The sequence below is a fragment of the Oculina patagonica genome, chromosome 8 (genome assembly GCF_052425735.1).
Source record: "Oculina patagonica isolate OP01 chromosome 8, crgOcupat, whole genome shotgun sequence".
NCBI lineage: Eukaryota > Metazoa > Cnidaria > Anthozoa > Scleractinia > Oculinidae > Oculina > Oculina patagonica.
The window spans coordinates 27,384,281-27,408,096 of record NC_135765.1 but is presented as its reverse complement, the minus strand read 5'-3'; the positions used below and the strand labels follow the sequence as shown (position 1 = coordinate 27,408,096).

General features: G+C 36.8%; 2 protein-coding genes across 2 annotated transcripts in view; one reads left to right on the top strand and one right to left on the bottom strand.

Moving 5' to 3' along the window:
- LOC144663763 (uncharacterized) overlaps positions 1-23,816 on the top strand; it is a 190,850-nt gene that overhangs the window by 106,502 nt on the left and 60,532 nt on the right. The window lies entirely within an intron of this gene.
- LOC144663739 (uncharacterized) lies at positions 7,255-22,284 on the bottom strand. The gene is made up of 9 exons (XM_078524785.1): positions 22,176-22,284; positions 20,921-21,034; positions 18,123-18,281; positions 16,087-16,214; positions 15,221-15,320; positions 14,336-14,436; positions 10,700-10,863; positions 10,006-10,146; positions 7,255-9,238 (listed from the first exon to the last, which is right to left on the bottom strand). The coding sequence occupies exons 1-9, from the start codon at positions 22,254-22,256 to the stop codon at positions 9,129-9,131; spliced, it is 1,098 nt and encodes a 365-aa protein (XP_078380911.1). The 5' UTR covers positions 22,257-22,284; the 3' UTR covers positions 7,255-9,128.

Here is a 23,816-nt window from a genome sequence, read left to right as displayed (position 1 = left end):
TTTTTCGATTCTTCCTAGATTACTTCCGACTTTCGAAGTGATCGATCGCTCTTGTAGTTTTTTGGCAGCAGTATTGTATGAAGACGGTTATGTCAACGGTAGCAGTTTTCAATTTGTATTCAGCGTCCATTTTCGGGGATGACTTAATGTTTAGTTCTGGAAACGAACAATCTCGAGCCGTTAATTAAAAAAATGAAGTTCGGTACAGGTCAACAATTACAAGATATCGCTTTCGAATTTGTTTATACTATACAAGTTACTGACATTTTGAATTGTTTGTTCTGATTTGTAGGGCAGTTAGATAAGCAGCATTTGACCAGCTGTGAACTACCCAGCCCTTCACCCCTTTATTTTTCAATATGCATCTTACAGCAAAAGGAGGCTCGGTGCGTATGAGTTAGTAGATTTTATACTTTAGCTTTTTCAAAATATTTTTGTTTCATATCATTTAAATAGGATAATAATCCTTCCGTTTGAGGTATTTCTCATGTCGGTATGTCAGCTAATATGCTTTGATAGATTGCAGAAAAATATATAGAAGAAACGAAGCTATACAACTGGAAAACAGAAAAATTATCTACATGATAGAAAAGAGCAATGCAAGAGAAAGCGAGTCACTTGAGTCAGGTTTGTTATTGTGTTACATACTACTTATTAACCGAGAGTGAGGTCATTACAGGGGAATCTCAGACCGAGGCCGTGATGTATTGACCGAGCGACAGCGAGGTCAATACATCAAGGTCGAGGTCTGAGATTCCCCTGTAATGGCCGAACGGACGAGGTTAATAAGTTATTTATTATATGGCCTTTAAGCACTATTCAAAAAAGAGTATAATCAAGGGAAAAAACACTGGAGGTAAAACTCGCTCTCTGTGGCTCTCTTCGTCGCTCATACAAAAGAAGTATCGGTATGCTTATATTTTTCTTTCAGTTATTGAAAAGATAGTTATATTTTGTCGGCATTTTTTGTTGTTTTGCTAGTAGCTTTTACTCACAACTCAAAAAACCGTCGAGCCGAGAAAAAGTTTCATAATGCCCGGTCATTACAAGAAAATAATGCCCGCTCAGCAGCCAATCAGAGCGCGCGTACTATTGTAGACATATAATAATAACTCATCTTGTGGTAAATTGAGTCTGCACAGGTTTTTTTTCTTTCGAAGCCAGGTCAGAGAAAACAACAGTATAACCAGCCATGAAGGACGGATGAGTCTTTGCCTCGATGGCTGACTGTGAGTAGCTCATGAAATTTCGCGGCTGTCTAAAACGCTCTTAAAGAATCATGAGCCAAATTATGTAATGTTTAATAAATGAGCAGCAGTGTTTTATCAAGTTTAAAACACGAGGCGCAGCCGAGTGTTTTAGACTTGATAAAACACGAACTGCGAATTTATTGAACGGCTTAAAAATCTTCTCATGTAGATCAACTCATTCTTGCACTAATATTTAGATTTGGGGTTATTTTGGCCTAGAAATTTGGACGTAAAGTTTAGTCGTGACTTTATCAGATATAAAGACACTCATTAAACATTAATTTCTTTTGTATTTTCTTCATGAATTATTAATGAGTTTTTTAATGTCTTGGAAAAGAGAAATGCACAATTACTTAAAACTACTGTCTTGATGTGCAACACAAATTCTCTGTAGAACGTACATCAAAAATTAAAGAAATTTAAAGGTTCAATCATAGGAGATGGACACGGTGTATATAGCTTAGAAGGTATATTCAGTAAAGCAGCACAAGATCTTATTTAATATCATTTTATAAATCTGGAAATTACTACATGGATGGTTGGTTCACTAAACTTTCAAAAGTAACACGACAAGAAAAGTACGAGAATGATTACATGCAGTCGAGGGTATGGTACCTTATTACCACTATTCTACACCATAAGTTCATGTATACTAATGCATCTATCAAGTTCTCTTTAAAACCAGGTTGTAATGACCAGATGACCAAGCACTCACAGAATCGAAGAACAGCATGTTTCCGGCGCAACTATCCCAGACATATTACCATTGCAATGTATGCTCGGGCATTAAACGGTCAGTAAGCTGTTTACTCAGTCACTGCTTTGAACAACCCAGAAGACCCTTTTGGCACCTTACTTGTACTCAACAGAAAGCAATCAACGAAACCAATAACAGTATCCTGGGAAAGTTAGGTGAATATGTTTTTATGGAGAGGGCCTCATTGAGTAACACGGTTGTCTTATTATTAGTCATAGACTCATTACTTGGGGTACTTTGAGTACTTGAGTAGGTTAGTAGAACGCTTCTTAATGAGTCTACGATGAAGTATTTCCGAGAAAAAGGTTTCACAGAAAGAAACTTTTCATAACATGTCTACATTGTGTCATCTTCCTTAGTAGCAGACAAGCCTGTCGGTTCCTGTTGTTCCTTCAGCTTTTATACAGGGAATCTGTCTTCTCGGAATGAACTGCTTATGGTTAAATTCTGTGAGTTTGTAACTGTATGTAAATTTAGCTAGTCATGGGCACTCAACGGAGTATGCATGCTGGAATGATATATTCTTTTCCGTACGTTCTTAGCTACTGTGATGTTATGATTGGCGCCTGCAAACAGATTCCCCCTCACCCTTCCCCGCTAATTAAATTTAAATTTGGATCATTTCGCCTCGCACAATCTACCTCGCAACAGTACGGGACAAATATAACTTTGCCAGCAACTAAAAATATTTTAACTAAGAAAGTTTTTGTTGTTTACTTTGTAGCCAACACGCAGGGCTGCCATCCCTTGAATAGTTACAATTATTTTGTCTCTTTCATCTTTATTTTCAGCGATGGAGCAGACCATTCGGGAAACTGATTCAGCCTTTGACAGCCAGACAGTTTCTTTGCCTGCGTCGTGTGACGGTTGCCGGCCTGACCACTTTATCGCCAGCAGAAAAGCAGCGCGATCATCCAAGGTTTGATGTCCTCGTGCTTTAAACGAGTTCCAACATGTCGAAGCCAAGCACTCAGCTTCCATCTGAGATCCGCCATAGCACAGCAGATCTGCCGTGGACCTCTGCAGCCTGGTTACACCTACATTCTTCAAAGAAATACAGTTCCATTCAGCCACAAAGTCGGGAGGGCTTATAAGCGGAAGGAAAAAAACGTTTCGAAAAGAGCCTCGGGAGTGTTGATCGAAAGACGCTTTTAAGTTAAAACGCATAAAAAAGCAACATTCATCCCTGTTCAGTACTGTCATCCGGTAGAGGGGGGCTTATATCCGGGGGGCTTATAACCGGATGTATTTTTTTTTCCAGGATGATGGGCCTATAACCGGGGGGGGGGGGGGGCTTATAAGCGGCATTTTACGGTATTCTGTAAGGAGAAGTAATCTGTAGATCACTTTAGTTAGGTGTTCAGGACAGGGGCTCATTCTGCACAAGGAGAATGAGAGAATGAAGTACTGTCGAATTTTTTTTTCTTAGCCCCTGAAATAGATGCTCGAGTAATAATAGTACAGGGCTATGTTGTTCAATGCACGATTAAGCTAATCCAGGATTCACAAGGGTGAAAAAAAAAAAAGAGCACAAATTATGGCACGATAACAAGAAAAAGACACTAATGGCATAGAGGCAGATATAGAGATGAAACGGTAATAAAGACACGACACCCAACGAAAGGCATCCATGATAAAACTATAATGTAACAAATGTGATATATTTAAACATGTTTAACAAAAGAAGATATTTAAATATACATAAAAGTATTATGTTTAAAGATCTATTGAGATTAAGATATGATATATAAAGAGTAAGTAGAATAAAAATGTCATATATTAAACCATGGTGAATTTAAAATATAATATTCAAGGACATTTATGAATCAAAAATATATTTTAAAGACTTCATTAATTAAAAATGCGATAATTATAAAAAGAAATTACAATTATATGAAATTTAAAGAAATTATAAATTAAAGTATGGTGTATTAAGATAATAAATTTAAATTCATATATAAAATCATTAATTTTAAAACGTGACATTTAAGGACATGATAAATTAAAGAATGATATATGAAGACGCAATAAGTTAAATTCTAGAAAAAAGACATCAAATTTAAAACGTGATAATTAAAGACATGATAAATTAAATTATGATATATAAAGATGTAATAAATTAAAATTCTACATATAGAACATGAATTTTAAACAACATGATATATAAAGACATGCTAAATTTAAAACATGATATTTAAAGACATTTTAAATTAAAATATAATGTATAAAACATTGCAAAAATAAAAATATTACATATAAAGGCATGTTGAAAAAACATTTGCTACTAAACCTCTAAAAAAACGAAATAAAAATATGAAAACCATAAACAAGTGATGGATTAAAAATGATAATTCGATAAATAAGACATGGTGATGTTAAAACGTGATATTTAAAGACGTGATGACAACAACAAAGCTTAAAGGGTTTTGGCTTCCTAAAATGAAATAAAAATGTGATGTACAAAGACGTACTACAATAAAAACAATCATAATTACAAATATAAACATATGAGGAAATGAAAATGATAAAAATGAAAGACAGGGAGAATTAAAAATTTGAAAAATAAAAACATTGAAATAAAAAATTAATATATGAGAACTGCGGGATATGATACGAGATTGAGATATATAATAGGGACAGAATATTTGTTACATAGGTATTAAAAAAGAGATGTTATTGAAATACGATTATAAGTTGCATGTCAACACTAATAAAAACTAAACAAAACTATGACCTGATACAAAAATGTGATAATTCTTATAGACATGATATGATAATCTTGTTAAGACATGTTGATAAACTAACGAAAAGGAAATAATCACATATAAACACCGAGTTTAGGGAAACAAGCAAATTATAGATCAACATTGACAAAAACGTTAAAAACAACTAAAATAAATACAAGCTAAATCCTTTACGCGGCACTAAATAACAAATAAAGATCTAATTCTTTACAAAATGTATGACGCTAAACATGATAACTATAATCCCATGAGAATCGAACACGCTTAATAGTAAAAAACTAAAAGCGTATACTGAATTAATCATTAAAGGATAACGTATATAATATAGAATATAAGCAATGAAATACGCGCGTGATAGGGGCTTTTAACATACAAAGTCATAATAAATATTAATACAATGCAACTTTTATAAAGACGTATAAAAATGCATTGATCTGGTAAACGATTATATAAGGGTAGCTGTAAATAAAGAGAAAATAAAAATCTCATGAATATATGCTTTCTAAGTACAGAAAAAATAAAAGGAACACTTCAAGATAGAATATTAAAATAATGAAGTAGGCAGTGATTGAAAACAAGACAGTGAAAGAAAAGACAGTGAAATTATCACTTAAAAACAGGGTACAGTATTAAGAAATTATTGACATGATATAAGAAACCTGACACAATAATGAAAAAATATTTTTAAACAGAGAAAGCGAACGTAACATTGCACATAATCAAATAGTTTTTATTATTATTATCAGACTCTCTTAAAATAAAATTACCTATACAAAAAACTGTAAGAGGACATATTAATTCTAATTTATCATAACTTGGTGATTTAGTACTGACGTCTTTATGATAAAAAATACGTGTAGCTTACCAATATACCCCCTGCATAATTAATGAACTGTGATAATTATTATTTAAATACTCAACTTATGAAGTTCATTGTGGTTGGTAAGTTAGTAAGTTTATTAGACTAATATCTATTATAGACTGCAAACCAATCGTATCTTTTGCGAAAGCGCTCTAGCTCTCTGTCTTAGAACGTGGGCGAGAGGTCTGGAACCAATGAAACGTTCGGCGCTTCCCGCTTTCGATAAGCGCTTTTTGCAACGACTTTAGAAAAAAAAACGACTGTTTTGCAGTCTATATCTATTACGCTTCACCCTTATTAAGCATGGGTCTTACTGGGACAAGATGGGCCCGAGGTCTTGGAAAACGGATCTAACGGAACACTGAAGGCCGGTATTTTCCCAGCAAGCTCCCAACAAACGCGATTTAAAAATAGCTGTTTTAAGAAAGTTTAAGACTAGCAATAATTAAAGCATTCTCATTGGTTGATTTTTGTTATTAGCGCTCTCGGCTGTCTAAACTGTGTAACAGACAGGTTTATTTTCTAGGACAATAAAATATTTTAAATTACACCTCTTGCCTTTTGTGATTCTTTTATGTCATAAAATCCTGTTTCCGGCTTACTAACTACGGGGAGATGTTGAACGAAAAAAAGAAGCATCAACCTGAATAAGGTACTAGGGTGAATGGAAGAGTGATATAGAGTAAAGGGGCACAAGGGAAATGTTGCCGGGACAAAACCAAAATATGTACACATACAAAAAATGTAGGGGAGGGGGTTTCTTGTGTGCATGTATGCCCCTGTGAAATGTCCCTTTGTTTGCCAGACCCTTAAGGGTTATACCCCCTCCCTCCCCCCCCCCCCCCCCCCAATCTTCTCAGTCCTGGCTTAAAGATTTTTCTCGTTTCCACAACTGTTCATACCTTTCCTTTTCACAATCTGGGAGATTCGTATCGAGCTCCGTCAATGTAAACGTGGAGTAGTCGAACGGCAAAATATTTGCCTTTCGTTCATGGCGAACGGACCTTGATGCACTGCGTTCGCTGTCATGATCTCAAATATTTTGCTGTTCGGCCCTCCGCTGAACTCGGTCAATAAATTCCGTAATATCGCCTATTCTTGAATTAGAAGATGCTGTGTCGGTTTACGTTCATAGAGAGCAAGAATTACAATTTAATTGCCAAATAATTGCCTACTCTGTATGGCCATCGTTCCCGCATGAACGAGTTTCCGTTTTCTTACCGCGCGAAATTTGGGGCGAGAGCAAAACAAAGGAGGATGTGGCGGGGATTTTGATTCCGCGAGAGATTGCCAGAGATTGATGACAACTTGTCAATCAACGTTAACACGCCGCACTTATCAATAGCTCCGTTTTTGCGGGCGAATGGCTTTCTCAAAGTTTTGGGTCTGCTGGCAAATAGACCATATTCGTATTCTCGGTATCGGACTGGAACTAGCTTGCAATGGAGGCTGATGAGGGGGAATATCATTAAAAACAGCTTCATGTCATTTGCATTAGCCTCCTTTGCAAGCTAGTTCCAGTCAAATACCGAGAATACGAATAAGGCCTATTCGTGGCTGTGCTGGCATGCGTCTCGTCCCGTCCCCTCCCAAAACACAGAGACTCGCACAGAACACTCAACTATTCGATGAGAACGCGTTTTATAACCAAAATTTATTTACCACCGCTTTAAAATTGATGAATACAAAAGTAAAATTACAACCACTGTTATACGTTTTGTATAAAGTATATCGGTCTGTTTTCAACACCACAGCGATGTTTTCACAATGCAACACGAAAACAGCTGTGAGTATTGGATAAATACATCGGATTTCCACTCCAGTGAAGCATGATAAATACAATAGTAAATATATTTATATAACATGAGTAAATAACTTAACTTTTAAGAGGATTCTGATCCCAAGAGCCGCTTGTCCTTCTTAGCCGGCAGAGCCTGGGGCAAGAGGGACGAGTGCCTCTGGGGACACATGATTTGATTGTCTTGATCTTTAACGAAGGAAATTTAAATTTGGCAAATCAAATCAACCGTTTTAAAATATCTTTGTTGTAAGGTATTTTGCAACGGTTGATTTGATTGGTTAGACTTAAATTCTCTTTTTACAAATGTAGCCAATCAAATCATGTGTCCCTATAGCCGCTTGTTCCTCGTGCCCCAGGCTCAGCCGGCTAAAAGGGACACGCAGCTCTGGGGACGAGAATATTTTTAGAGAAGAACCTTATAAATAGAACCTCTTTAAAATGACGAGTATTTTTGCTTCTCGGGAATAGTATAATGGAGCGCATCTAGCGCATTTTCAAGTGGGAAGCATTTAATGAGAAAAATAACAGTGAAGGAACTAATTATTTAAGTGGTTGTACTATTGCTGGTTAATAAATGATAAAATTTCACTTACAATGAATGATCCTCATAATTTCTAAAAAAAAATCTTTTAAATAATTGGTTTCTATACAACTTAGCCTTGGCCTTAACTTATTACAGGGCTATATTGTAAACTTATTCAGGCTATTAATTGTAAATTTTAGGTTATTAGGTTAAAGTGTAGATTAAATTTTGAATGAGGCTATTTTTTACAAACTAATGAGTTTATCGTAGATCAAAGATTTTATCTATTAGTTTCTATTTCATCATTAAAGCAACTGAAAAAAAGGTTTTGCTTTAAAAAATTCACATCTTTACAAAGACGAGAGATGAAAGTTTCTGGAATACGAAAATTCACTGGCCTTGTCAAAGTGCGAGAAGTCGCTCTCTTTTACTCAGATCCCACGCGCCAAAAGATGCGAGGGAGTTTTAGCACCCCTAGGGCGACGCCAGGACAACGTCGATGAAAAAGTGAATTTATATTTTACTTAAGAATCTCGTTCTTATTTAGATCATTTAAGCCTGGTTCTCATATGATCGCCCAGATCGCTTCTATGGACTATTTCACTTCAAAGTTTTCTTGCGATCGGGGCGATCATATGAGAACAGTACACAGACGATCGCTCACGTCTGCGACGATTGGGGTGATCACGATCGCTTGGATCGCCCTTGTTCTATCTTTCTAGCTTCTTCGCCGTAAAACTGCAATAACTGAGAAGATAGGAGGGCACGAGTTTTGCTCTCTCATGAAAGGTTGCCACTGTGTTGGATCTAGGGCTAAAATGATTGTTTTTCTTAGGTCTTCGATCTTTCCAAGCGATCGGGACGATCATATGAGAGCCCCCTGATCGCTTCACTCGCTCTTATAGACTATCTTTCGCCTACGATCGTCTCAGTATTTGCAAACGATCGATGCGATAAAAACGATCGGGCGATTATATGAGACCCAGCCTTTAGTCTATCTTTCGCTGTCAGAACTATTCTCAGCTAAATTTTGTTAAAACAGTATTCAATTCCATATAGAAACTTAAACAATTCGCCGTTGTTGTTCACGTTATCACTACAACTAAGAATTTCGACATTTCACGTTGTTATTTTGCAGCAATAGGAAAAGAAAGTGACTGCTCTCAGCCTGTTATAAAATAACCTTGATATTCAGCATGGCGGAGGATCGCTGATATCTCCCCAACAGAGAACTTGACCAGCACTCTTTACAGAGTCGATAACTGGATCTATTTTCCCGTCAAATAAACCAAAGACTCCGCCTGTAAAAAGAAACATTACTGTTAGCAATGAAGGATTACTGCAGCTGTGCTCTTGCATTGTATTGTTATGAAACCAATCTATAGAAGGGGGAGAACAGAAAGGAAAGGGGAGGGGGGGGGGGGGTGACTCCCACCATATGCCATCAAAAATTTAAGGACAATTCGCAAACAAATTTATAAACTAATAACGTGGCTGAAGGCTTTACAGTATTGATCACAAGAATAAAAGATAAAAAATACTGCTGAGGGGTGTACCGTGTAAAATCTCTGAAAACACGACTTTTTTTTTTCCCAGCATAGATATATGTACATCCCCCGCTGGGGGAAGAGGGCTTACTCCTAAGCCACTCCTAGGGGTACAATCAAACTGCGCAGGAATGTTCGTTCACAAATTTAAAGAAAATTAAAAAACAATTTTTTTGATTGCCAACGAAGGTCAGGATTCGCCATAAAACACAAAGAGCGTTTACTATGTCACTACTCAAACTCATTAATAATTCATCAAGTTAAAATAAAGAAAATCACAACCGTGAAGGAGGTTTGGGCATTGATTTTTACGATTTTATCTCTCCGTTTTCTCGTTAGTTTTTGTTTTGATTGAGAAGATATATTAAACACTCGAGACAGTGTATCATCGGCTATCCAAACACCTCGAATTTCGTCAAAAATACTCCGCTGCACGCCGTATTTTCAACTCTCTTCTCGGTGTTTGATACCCCGATGAAACACTGCCTTCTTGTGTTTGATATATTATTTATAACACATACCAGTGTGAATATAGAGTACCCTACGTCCTTTAAATCTGTTAGGATTGTTTTTCATCTCAGCTAGCATTCCTGTGACTGCCTTAATGTTGTACACGTGGTCCAGTAATATTCCCGTGGTGCTTGAGATTTCTAAAATGGTCTCTGCAAGGAATCAAATACTTTCCAATAAGGTCGTATTCTGTGGAACCACTCATTTGACCACAACCAGTTTTCATGATTTGGTTTAAGTCCCAGTTAAACAATTTCTAACCTAAAGTAATTAGTGTCATTAACCATGCCAATGGAACAAATTTCGAAGCTTTGCGTGTCAAAAGCGCTTTGGAGGTTTTGTTTTACAGTGGCTCGGTTGTGATTATAGCGCGATATTACAAGAGATTTTTTACACATGTCAAGGCCTCTCATTTTGAAATGCCTTTACTCGAAACTATTAATTATCAGCAATATTTTGTCGGCATTCTAACTATTAAAATTGTTAGTCTCTTCAAAATGTTCAGTTCTGATTTATTTAACAATTGACTTGGGATGCAAACTTAACATGCAAACGTAAATCGTAAAGTTTGTCTGCACAAAACTGGAGAATATCACTTGGGGATATCATCTGATAGTCCCCAGTTTTGGCTGCATCACGTGATGTGTTTACACCAATCGTGCGCGCAAAAAATAATTTCCATAGGTTATAACTCTTGATACCTACCTAGTTCGTCCTGAGAGTGTCGCTTGTCATATTCCTCTCCGAAATATCCATCAATAATATCAATGATATCTTCTGCTTGGATATCAAGTCCTGCTTCCCTAAGCTCTATATTAAGTCTTTTGTAAAGAGACTCAGCATTAAAATACACAGTTACAGCATGGCATCTGAAATATAAATTGCAAAAGGCAATTAAAAAAACTACATAAATCAAAGGCTCTATGAGCAAAGTCGTGAATGTGGTATATTATAAACTGATAGCCCAGAATTAGCCAAAATAAATTTTAAATGTCTGCTTACAAACAACATTTGTTGTAATTGTCTATGAAATCTGTTAACGTATGTCACAGTTGAGTCATGTTTAAAATTCTAGCTGGTAAGTGATAAATAACCCCATATTCTAACTGAAAACTAACCATCCAGTAGTCCATCGAGGCCTTCTAGCTAAGCAGCTAAGAAGTGAAGATTATTTCAGAGCTTAAAATAATTAATGCTGAGAGAGACACGTATAGTGGTAACAAGATATGAGGTACCTTAAGATGCTGCGAAGCTGGTAATGGAAAGAAGCTAGGGAATTTTTTTTTTTTCACCAAACTGTTTCACATTTGCTAAAGGGTTCTTTAATTAATAACCAGGTAGCTCAGCCATTTTATACAGAACAGTGGTATTATTCGACATACATTTTTCTCTGTTAAAGAATGGCAGACACTGTGACAAAAGGCAAATAATTAAAAGAAACTAACAGATGCCTCATACATGTGACTTCTAAGAATTGAAATTGGCAGGAAACAGTAAAGCCAACATAATTTATTATCAATTTAGAGGCCTGATACATGTAACAAATGAAAACTGCTGCTTATTTCCTTTTCTGGTATCTTGCAACCAAAAAGTTTACTTTACCCCTTTACATGCCACGAAAATCATCAATGCATTTTAATCAGCCTTATTAATTCATTTTTAAATAATCTCTATACATTGCCAGCCATCCTGCAAAGATTTGGTGGCCATGTTGGATTAAAGGATCTGAACCTTAAAGCTTGTTTATCTTTTACTCTTTGTTTTCAGCAGTCAATAACAATAACTCCAAATACGGTATTTTATTTTCAAGCTGTACAGTCTGCTAAACGTCAATTTATAGAGAGCAGTATTCACTGTTTGTGAAAAATATATGAGAGTAAATTTGAAATAAAATTCTTTTTCTGATCATGTGTTTCATACAAGTTACGGCAGGAGGATGTTCATTCCAGCCCACACCTCTTGACAGCCTAGCCCCATGTAGAGTTCAGTGATGTGCTCTATTGCAGGATATTGTTTTGGCGAATCTATAAATTAATTCAAAATTCTATGTGCCTTGTTAAAATAAATCTGTAGGACAACACGTACAACAAAACATCTAAGTGTAAGCAATTTGTTATTTATCAGCATGGCATGCAACCAGGTTCCTTTTCGGCTGAGATGAGGAGGGGGGGGGGGGGAGGCATAGGACATGTACAGAAATCGACCTTAAGGTTACTATTGTTATATTAGTGGCTATTACATTTTAGCGCTTTTAGTGAGTTGGGCGAAAATCGCTTAATTTAGTACTTGCTAAAATTTGTCTTGGTCAAATTTCAAGTACCCCGGTACCTCCCCGGTACCCCCTTCCCACCCTAATGGAACACAAAAATGGATACTGGTAACTTTGTTCTTTTAGGCAATGCAATTTATATTCATTCAATGTCAAGATATGGTAGTCTTTTTCTTTTACTGAACATTTATTTTCATCTTAGCCATATATTCATCACCGGCCAGTAAAAGCTGGTTTACACGATATATTTACTATTTTTTGAAGTTTTTGGAAAATCCCTATATAGTCGCTAAATCTTGCTCAGAAAAAATCGTTAAAATTAATAGCTGCTAACAGTAGTACTCTCTCAGTATTTCTTTGAATGTCTACCCCATAGCACTCAGTGGATGTTGACAAAGCAAAAAATTACCTGAGTGCAATGATACACCCCTGGAGAACTACAATTACCACAGTTGAACTAATATGTCCCTTTTTTGACAGACCATGTGTATGAAGAACAAATAATTGTAAGGGACTGATGCATAATACTGTGTTTACAAATGTAGTTTTGCCTTCAAAAGCAGAGTAAATTTATCATTCACATAACATGATAAGGCTTGCTACCTAATGAGCTACGAATGCCAGAGGAAATTTTGATTTAAGTTTAAGTCATGAGATAGATGTACTTGGGAACTTCGTTAACGAGAGTGTGACAACGAATATAAAATATTACTAGATACAAAAACTTGACGAACGTGCAAATGAATGATCGACCGAAAGACAAAGCAAGCCAACTATAGATATCTCTAATTGTTTCGAAACGCATCAGTTTAATCTTGCTGAGTGAGACTAATTTGTAGCGGAAAATACAGCCTTATTTAGGGTGATTTATTACTTACCAACTATTTGATTGCATTTCAATGGAAGATAATTTCATATCCGCGGACTTTCAAAATAAGCTATTGTTCGGCGTGCAAGTTTCTTGCTTCCTTGCATTGGCCATCCTTTCCATTGCATTGTGTGTAAATGTGGATTCGAGCACTGGCCTCACTAGAAAAATTCCTTCCAGAAAGGAAAAAATATTCGTATTCTCCTGATGTACATCCACAAGTTTGCATTACAACTCGGGAAACCAGCCCTTGTACACGTTCATCCACCATTTTGAACTTAATTTAAACTTAATATAAAATTGCCAGGTTACCAAGGGAGTTTACACATTTTAATTTCTCCAGCAGACCGCAATAATTCGTTCATTACATTCACGACTTAAAAATGACCCCCATTTAAAGAGTGAATATGCATGGATATTTGTCCACAGGCATTAGCTGGTGCCAACCCCCTTTCTACTAAGATCCCCACCCTGACCACACAGGGTCCTGCTTTCCAAGACGGTAGTTAAAAAAGTTGAAATATGTCCACTAATTTCATTTTCAACATGGTGAACCATAAGGTGAAAATATCAGAAGAATTTTCTTCTCTCATACACGACGTGTCCGGTCTTGTGCCGCCTTTTGGGCCTGATCCCAGGATAGATAACCTGATGCTACCCTTCAAAGACCAACCCTTTACGTACTCGATCTAGAGTCCAGCACAATTGGCCACAATTATAACCAAATCGTTTGTGGGGGAGTTGGAGTTATCCGAGTTCGAGTTACCAGGGTACTCAGTACTGTATGTCTCCCAATTAATCCCAATGGATTCTTGTTATTAAACATTTATCATAAATCATTTAGAAGTGCATGGGTATCTCGCATGCATAGTGGCCTACTAATGGTTAGTGCACTAGACACTGAGACACTTAAGGGTCCAGCTGGGGTTGTGTTCTTGGGCTAGACACTTTACTCTCATAGTGCCTCTTTTCAAATTCACTCAGGCATATAAATGGGTACCAGCAAATTAAATGTTGGGGGTAGCCCTGCAATAGACAAGCATTCCAATGTGGACTTTAACTTTTTGCTTGCCAATTGGAAAAATAATGGTTTCTACATGAGGATTTATATCTCTCATAGCGAAAAAAGCGATCTTAGCATCCAAGCCCATAATTCCTACAGTTGGCCAACATCAAAATCTTAGTACATTATATTCCAACTCACTTGAGTTTTGATCCTGTCAGGTAATTAGCTACGGCAATTCCTGCCACACTACCTCCAGTGCCAGCCGTTAGTACAATATCATCAAAATCCTCCAACAGATTCTGAAGACATCAAAGAGCATAACCTTTTTAATTTTACAAATTTGAAATCCCCTAAGGCCCGATCCCCACCAATGATGTGATTGTGTGTTGGTGTGCCTGCTTCCTCAGTGTGCTATTGTTGATTTGTTTTTTTTTTTTCTATTGTCACGCTCACTGTTTTGTTAGAAAATAAAATAATTTGAAAGGCCTTTTTAAATACCTAAATGACATTTTCCCCTACCTTTTTCTATAATTCAACTCATGAAATCCCTACCCTTTCATATACCTCCAGCCTGAAAAAGCTGCTACCCGTTTTGGGTGGAGCCTCCCCATATAGTTCACTATTATCTGTACGCCACACCCAGGGTAACAACCTTTTAGTCCTGATCTTTGGATTCACTAAAAACTATACTGGCGATTTATACCCCTTGTGGTTGGACTACTAACAGTGCTGTTGATTTTTGTAGGCTTGACGGGGGAGCAGGGATGGTGCAGCGGTGAGAGTGCTCGCCTCAGTCCCACCAGCATGGCCCGGGTTCAACTCCTGGACTCGGCATCATATGTGGGTTGAGTTTGTTATTGGTTCTCGTCCTTGCTCAGAGGGTTTTTCTCTGAGTTATCCGGTTTTCCTCCCTCACAAAAACCAACACTTCTTTTTAACTTCGATCTGGAAACAAAGACGAATAGCCACTCTGTGGATGTGCTCCACTGTAAATTCCTATATTTATTTATTTATTTCTGTTTTATTTATATTATGTCTTGAATAGTTTTTTGAAGACAAATTTCTATGACAAATTTAACTTACCTGATTGATCATTTCTTTAAATGCTGTCAAGTAACCAAATGTGCCTATATGTGATGAACCCCCAGCCTCTATAAGATATGGAGATGACCCCTGCTGCTTCCTTAAAAAAATAAACATATGTTGAGTAGATTGATCTGTGTTCCAAGTTGAATCAAAGTAAAGGCTGAGCTCAAGTCAAATGACAGAGTTCCCATTGCTGATTGGTAAGAGGTTTATCTAAACTGATTGTGATTTCAAACATAATGCGGATGGTGGGTGGCAACAGATAAATGGGCAACTAAGTACAGAATTGCTCGATAAATAATTGCGTTCCATAAATGTCAGTATTAGGAAATATCCCCACCCACCAAAAGGAAGGTCACTGGAAATTCCAAGAGGGAGGGGGTTCAAAAGAGAAACTGTTTTAATGTTAGGGTACCACAGCTCATTTTTTTTTTCACCCCCTCCCACCCGAACTGTTGTGTAAAATCTGTGTTGTAAAACCACAGCCGGTGAATAATTCAAGACATTCAGGAAATTGTGTGATATTCATTATCTCAACTAGTTTTGTCCAGGATTGTAAAATAGCTCTCCATTAGCTTTTAAGCTAAAAAAAATGGTTTATAATTCTAAATAATCATTGAAAAAATAATAATAAAAATAATTATTATTATAATTATTGTAAGTTTAAGGTAACATGGCATGTTACAATTAAATAAAATTATGTGACTTGGACATTGAACTCACTGACAACTGATAATGTATAATTCCAACCAAGACCACTCAATCTGAAGTCCATACTAACCATTGGTCCACTGCAAATCAGTATGTTCTCTATTTAGTTTACAATGTTATTATAATACAACATTACATTACATGCCACTTACAACTTTTCTACCATCTTCGCCATCATTGGTCTGAGGCCGCAATCATAGTCAATATCAGGCACAATAATAACATGACTTCCAACCATTCTGCTAAAAAGAAGATTCCCTCTACATCCAATGTCTGTAGTCTGTATAGAAAAGAAGTTAACAACTCGACATTAGGAATTCAAAGCACAAACAAAAAAACAAAACAAAAAAGTCAAAACTACAATTATTATTAAAGGGGCAGTAGGTCATGGTATTTAAAAGGTAATTCCATTTATTTCTGTTAATTTAAACAGCAGTGTAATCTTCAAATATTTGCAGAGCAAAAGTCATTTATTGGCAAAATCATGGTCACATGTAACAAACAAGGATGATTTTTTAAGCATTGTAAATCACACTTGCAAACAAATGAAATAAATTTGAAAAATTTCAGGCCAATGTTTTTCAAGTTCACCCAAATGCCATCCTTTTTTATCTTCTCTAATTTTGCCCATCCATGCCCCTTTTTGGCCTTAATCTGTGTTTCTTTTGAGTTATTATAAGAACTACAGTTTTAAACTATTATATATTGTGATATTTCAGTTAATTCTATGACCAGTTGGTCAGTGCCAAATAATTTGCCTAAAATTGCGTGACATATAGCCCGGCGACAATTTACAAAAACACATTTAGCTATAGGGAAGTGTGGTGGCCAAATGGTGAGTGCATTCATGTGCATCCAGATCTAGACTGAGCTGTATATCTGGGAAGGCACAGTAAAAGTTGCCCAAGAACACAATATAAATTGACCCCAGCCAGGATTCAACTGCTTGATCTGGAATTGAATGGACTTGAATGGCCACGGCAACTGCTACACTCACATTCACTGGCAATGGACAGTCCTGAACATATAACAGTTCATGGTCATTTTAAAATATTTGAAGCAAACTGATTCATGCCAAAGAGGCACTCAGATAACACATTGAATGTTATTGCGAAGCGCGCAAGATTTTAAAATAGAATGCAAATGAATATATAGCCCCTATGAGGCTTAGAAAACAACAGCGTGTTCTGAGAGAAATAGAAGGAATCTAGGCAAAGTTTTCGTTTTATGAAAGTGTTTAAAGAACACCTGCTGTTTTAGAAAGTGTTTAAGGAAAATCATCCACCATTCCGGTTTGTTTGTCTGAGTCTTTTCTGAGTCATGATGTCACTTGTGCGCTGCGCTATTCAAAATAAACAAATAAGTAGTAGATAAAATATGAGCGGGAGATCTGTATGGGCATTTACAATGGCGAGCCGATAGGCGAGCCATTGTAAATGGCCATACAGATCGGACGCGAATATTTTATTCTACTTGTGAAATGAAAACAATAAATTGAATGCAAAGTATTGTTATGTGAATCACTAGAGATCTGTATCAAAAGTTAATGAATACTAATTATCTGAGCAGGAGTTTATATCAAAAGTTAATTCTACTGTTTAATTTGTATTGGGGTTTACAGTTGTGTACATGTGATCTGAATACTGTGTTGGGATTGGTTTGCACCCTCATGAATAGTTAATGAATTTTACAAGTAGTAGATAAAATATTCGCGTCCGATCTGTATGGGCGTTTACAATGGCGAGCCGATCGGCTCGCCATTGTAAACGCCCATACAGATCGGACGCGAATATTTTATTCTACTTGTGAAATGAAAACAATAAATTGAATGCAAAGTATTGTTATGTGAATCACTAGAGATCTGTATCAAAAGTTAATGAATACTAATTATCTGAGCAAGAGTTTATATCAAAAGTTAATTCTACTGCGAATATTTTATTCTACTTGTGAAATGAAAACAATAAATTGAATGGAAAGTTTTGTTATGCGAATCAGTCGAGATCTGTATCAAAAGTTAATGAATACTAATTAGCTGAGCAGGAGTCTGTATCAAAAGTTAATTATATTGTTTGATTTGTATTGGGGTTTACAGTTGTGTACATGTGATCTGAATACTGTGCTGGGATTGGTTTGCACCCTCATGAATAGTTAATGAATTTTACAAATAATTATACAAATTAAGTCTTGCCTGCTCAGGATTTATTTGTAACAAATAACAATTCAAGCCAAGTTGTCTTGCAGCTACTGCAGTGGATCTACAGTGATTGGAATGCATATAACCACATGTTAAAACTGTGTCACACTTCTTATGTAAAGCATCAGCCAATAGAAACTCCAACTTACGAACCTGAAATATAAAAAATAAAGAGCTTACTGATGAGGCTGGTTTTCACTCTCATAATGATGGAGTGAGAGTCAGAGTCGTAAAGCCCCTAACAAATAAGTGAAAGAAATAATTAGATAAAAAATAAGAAATGATAGCACAATGAATCAAACCACTGAGCTACTGGAGACTCGATGGCGAGCAAGGTTCAATCTTGTGGGTTGGATGTACGAACTGCATCACGCAGCCATGCAGTCCAAACAAAGTTTCCTTATGGTTGATTGATTGTGCTATCATTTCTTATTTGTTAAATAAGTGAAAATCAAATTAATCCAAGAGTCCTAAGCGGAGTCATAAGCTCAACAGAATTGGAGTAGAAAGAATCGGAATGTTTCCATTTTCCTTCAATTCTGCTTATGACTCTGTCCCTTTAGATTCTCCTTTCAGTTTAGAAAATGAGACAAGTTTTGATCACAGCACAGCACAGCAAAAGGCATTTGATTTTAGTTCTCAACCAATGAAATCATCTCAATGGAATTTGTGATTGCATTCATTTGGTAGGCTTAATTAACAGTGTGGCCGCCTTATATATGATGGCTATGTGTTTAAATTAAGTAGCAAATGGTAAATTTGAGACTTTGCATGACAGTAAGACTTCAAGCTGTTTTTAAAACACCTTTTCTGCAAGTGTGAGACCTTCTTAGTTAGCCTTGCAAAAGAAATCAAGACTCCAAGAGGGTGTTGGAGCAAAACCCCCACAAAATTTGGCTTAGTTAAATGGTGAGACACGTTCATTTTTTGAGAACCCCTTGATATTAGCCACTTGGAAGAAAATTGACCAATCAAATTGTTAATTATTGGCAACAAAATAAGATGCCCTATTATTTATTAATAATTCCAAGGCAATTGAAGATCCGCTGAATCGACACTTCCTCCCTTCTCCAAAGAGCCTCATTGGACCTCATTTCAGACTACCCCCCTCCCCCCTAAATCAAAGTCTCTTCGAGATGTCGACATTTTTGCATGAAGTATGAGTCGAAGGTTTATCCTGTGCATTGTTCTTCGAACTTATCATTACAGTTTCTTTGTAGTTTAGTTTAACAATTTCCTATCTTCGCGGAGGAAATGCAGCCATATAATTTTGTCAAAAATGGCTCGTCCGCGCCGGGTATTTATACACATATTCCTTAACATTACACAAATAAACAGTGCAAATTTCACCGAGATCTGACAATTCTATACTTTAAAATTGCAAGGACCTTTCGAGGCAGTCGATTACGGTAGCGAAATTAGCAAATGAAACAGCAAAATATGCGTTCGACGCTTTGTTTTTGTGACGCCATATTTGAATTGTTATAGCTGGGTAGACCGCTGTTCAATGAGTTCAAGGCCGTATCGTTACGATTGCTCCACGAAAAAGCACGAAAAAAAATACGGATATTTCCGACCACTGTCAGAGAAAACATTGCGCATATAATTGGGGCGTAAACAAATCAAGCTGCGTTTTGTCTAGGCTCTGCGAGGGTCGGATATCAAGACCCAGGATTAAACAAAAGCCACATATACAGCGGAATGCTTTCGAATTATATTTGAAGATGAAATACGAAAGAATTTTGCTGTCTTTGACTGAAATTCCACTCGAATTGCGTAGATACGATCGCATGTTGTAAAGCCGATTCATGCAACATTGCTGTCATTCCCTGTCAACGCGAGGTCACGTCCCTAACGACCTAGGCTGATGACAAAATAGAGTTGCGCTTACATGTAGCGACCAAATTTGGCCTAATTTTTAACCGCTCCTAAGCTAAAAGAAGCCCCCATCTCTTGCATTTGTTTTAACTTCAATAATATCTTTGAAAAGAGCGAGTTTTTTGGTATGGTTTATTTTTGACGTTTGTAATTTTTAAACGATGTAAGTGCTAGTGATTATTTATTCGTGTTTTAGTTACGCAATCCATTGTTTGTGCGACGCTTTTTATAGATCGCCTTTCAGACACACGTGCGTTGAGATAAGAAAGCTGACATGTCACTTTTAAAATTGTTATGTAACGTTTGTAAATGTGACAAGTCACGTTTTTTTCACGAGATCGCAAGTGATCACCCACAGCGGAAAGTAATCCCTTGAGAAATTAAAACAGTCCCTTGATAAATTAAAAAAGTCCCTTGAGAGTTTACAAATATGTGGTTCCAAATTTTGTCCACTAACCCCTATTCTACGTTTTTAGCTTGTAAACAAGCAAAAACGTCGAAAAAACAGCACACGATTTGTAACAAAAAAATAAATACAAAAATCACCTTTTTTTTAAAAAAAATATATATATATATTTTATGCCTTTCCACCACTTTAATACTTGTCATTTACTTCAATCCCCTGCCATTATATGGACCATGAAATTGAAGGTAATAATTATTTTCCACATGTACAAAATTATTAAATTACCATTGTGAAGTTCCATAAATTTTCCTTACCTCCCTTATGGAAGAGATTTTTCCTAAGACCACCCCCCCCCCCTCCCTCTGGAAATTCCAATTAAGCTTTGTACAATTTTTTAAAGTTTTTAGCCTTTGAGACCCCTCCAATCCCTTCTTTGGGGGGGAATTTTTCTGGGACCACACATATAATTATTGATAATTTGTGACATAAGATAACTCCCCATTTTCACCTTATTTCCAGACAGTGCACATCCTGTCAAATCATCCCTCTTGATAAAAAGTGAAAATCCTTTTGAAAGATTTGGAATGTGCCATGAATGGATTGGAGTGTCCCGCTGTGCTAGCTACAAAAAAAAAAATCATAAATATTATAGTATAAAATAGTCACAATTGTCAGGTAGATCAAAAAATAGGGACACCTACATAATGCATCAAACTCCACCAATCACAGCCCAATACTTTAGGGTCGACACATACGAGAGGACTCAGAGTTCCTGCGACTAGTCATACACATATTTCACACACGAAGAAGACCGAGTTTTCTTAGTATTTTACAGAAACATGCAATGAACAGTTAAAATTCTGCTTTAGTACATCTTCAAAATAAACTTACTACTTGCTAAAATGGTGAAAATTTAATAAGCGCCCACCTCGAATAAGCGCCCACTCTCAAGGTCCAAAAATTTAATAAGCGCCCAGGGCGCTTAATCGAATAAATACGGTATCCTATAGTGTTTATACGAATAAATTAGTGGCAGGGACCAACCGCTTTGGTTCTTGATTGGTTGATTTTTTATTTTGGTCACAGGGACTAGTCTCACAGACAGTCAACACAAAGAATTTTTTTGGGACAGGCCCCTGCAACTTGTCCCACAAATTTAAACCAGTTCGATTTGGTACAACTAGTCACAAGGAACAAAAATATGGCCATTTTCCGCGATGGGACTTCGTCCCTGTGACTAGTCGTTGTGCCAACTAGTTGCAGGGATGAGTCCCCTTGTGTGCGCCGACCGTTATAATCAGTGTGTTTTGATTGGTGAAAAGTTAATAAAGGTGTTTATATTAATTACTAGCTTCTGCTATTAAAATGCTGTGGTCTGGGGTCTGGGCTGTTGTCTTTGCGCATGTTTCCAAGGTTTCCAAATAAATAACTGAAAAAATACTTTTCACTTCAATTCTTACCATATTTACAAATCAGGCTCTAGTCTAGCTACCTGTAGTCACGGCAAATTTCACTGTCGTGAACTGAAATTCAAAAGTAAGGGAACCCCTGGTGCGACTTCCACATGCGGTAATTATCCTTCCGGAAGATACCCTAGCTGATAGAAGTCAAGATTCAAAAAGGCAAGCATTCCTTCGTAAATTTTTGTCAGTGCAGCCCATATCAGAACAAAACAACGTACTGGATTCCCGGCGCACGATACGTTTAATTCCTCTCCAAAAAGCCATAAGGTAAAGATTATTTCAAATGATCAAACGACTTACTTTAACAAAGTGCTTTGGGATGTTTTTCAGCGACGAGGCCCACTTGGGAGGCACATATTCGTGGAGTTGTTGTGCATCCATTTTCCAAAGGAGGTCACGCAAGTTCGAGGGTCACTTGAGCACTATCTACTTCATGTAAACATACTTGGAAATTCTATTGACCAAATTCGGGGGAATCTGGGAACAAGTGACGCACTAGAAGTTTTGTCCAATCAAAATACAGCGTGATATTGCCGCAATTGTCAAATGCATGTTTCGTTTCAGCGCAGAACAATGGACGCAATGATTTCTTCGTGATTTATTTCATCAAGAGAGGATACATTCTCGTACCTCGAGTCTTCGTCCCTTCTGCGCGTCCTTCTGCGCAGGCTTGAAGAAAATCCTCTCTTGATTTCATAATAGCCACTTTTCCGGCGGATGGGGGTAAGAATGGCGGATTTCTGAGCATGTACATGTAACCTAAGGAAGTAAGAATCTTTTGGTGGAGAGGAATGATTTTTGGTGCTTTAGAAATTAATTTTACAGGTGGTCAAAATATTATTTATTTCTTCAATTTTATTTACTGACGTCCTGTCATATACACATAATTCTGCGGTCAATTTACCAAATAAATTTTTCCCCTCGGGTTAATCTAGCAGATCTAGAGGGTCTCATAAACGACCAAAAATATGGCCGTTAGGCTAAAAATTGGACAATTTTAACCGTTAGCCGTAAAATATGTTTACCGGCTTTCGCTCATTTTGTCGCAGCGACAAAGATTGTCGCAAAAATACACCATGTCACACGAGGCAACATGTCGCCACGACCTTAATAGGGGTTCGAATGTCAGTATAACATCCTTAGAGCGAGTTGACTACAGTTTTCCAGTCTTTGCTGATGAACCTATTACTGGAAACGAAACCAGGGCTCTTTTAGGCCAAAAACACGAAACAGCCAAATCCTTTGGATAAACTTTTGGCCTAACCCCTGGAATAGCAAATGCAAGCATCGATGTATTTACTTCAAAAACAAGCAAACAAACAAACAAACAAAAAGAAACAAACAAACAAAAGCAGGCAAGCGATCCCTGTCAGTATGTCAATATTTTAATTCCATTGGACAGTCTATACATGTCATATTGGCGAGCACAACTGTTTTAATCAAATACTAATACTATTTTAGAAAAAAGCCTTGAAAGTGAAATCAATAAAATAAAATCAAGGCAAAATGGACTTTAAAAAAACTAGTGAATACAAACTATAATTAAAATGTAAATGAAAATGAAAAATGCGCCAGATGGTAGTACAATGTTTCCATATGTTTCGGGGCTACTGCCCCTTCTTCAGTGGCAAATGTGAAATGCCATCTAACGGAAATCAGCAAGTGCGCGTGATCAAATTAAAGTATTTGAAAGTTTACAAATCAAAACGTACGCCACAAGCGCGCGCGCTTGTTAGAGTGAACATTAGAGAAGATCAAATAAAGCTAAAGTCCACATTCAGTCCTCGAGGTCGCAGGGTCTGGTGCCGGCGGAAAATCAGCTTTTCCTCAAAACGTTTCCTTTCCATGGTGTCAGTTAGTCCGGCACGGAGCACTGACACAAGCATGTCGTTTGTGCTATGTCCTGGCAGATTAAAATGTTCAGCATCGCTTTGTATGGCG

Excerpts from the sequence above, each read along its gene's own strand:
- LOC144663739 (XM_078524785.1), bottom strand. The coding sequence starts at position 22,256 with ATGGATGCACAACAACTCCACGAATATGTGCCTCCCAAGTGGGCCTCG. Across the intron at positions 21,035-22,175 it reads TCCCAAAGCACTTTGTTAAA|CTAGCACAGCGGGACACTCC; the intron begins GTAAGTCGTTTG and ends TTTTTTTTGTAG. Across the intron at positions 9,239-10,005 it reads GGTACTCTATATTCACACTG|GCGGAGTCTTTGGTTTATTT; the intron begins GTATGTGTTATA and ends TTCTTTTTACAG.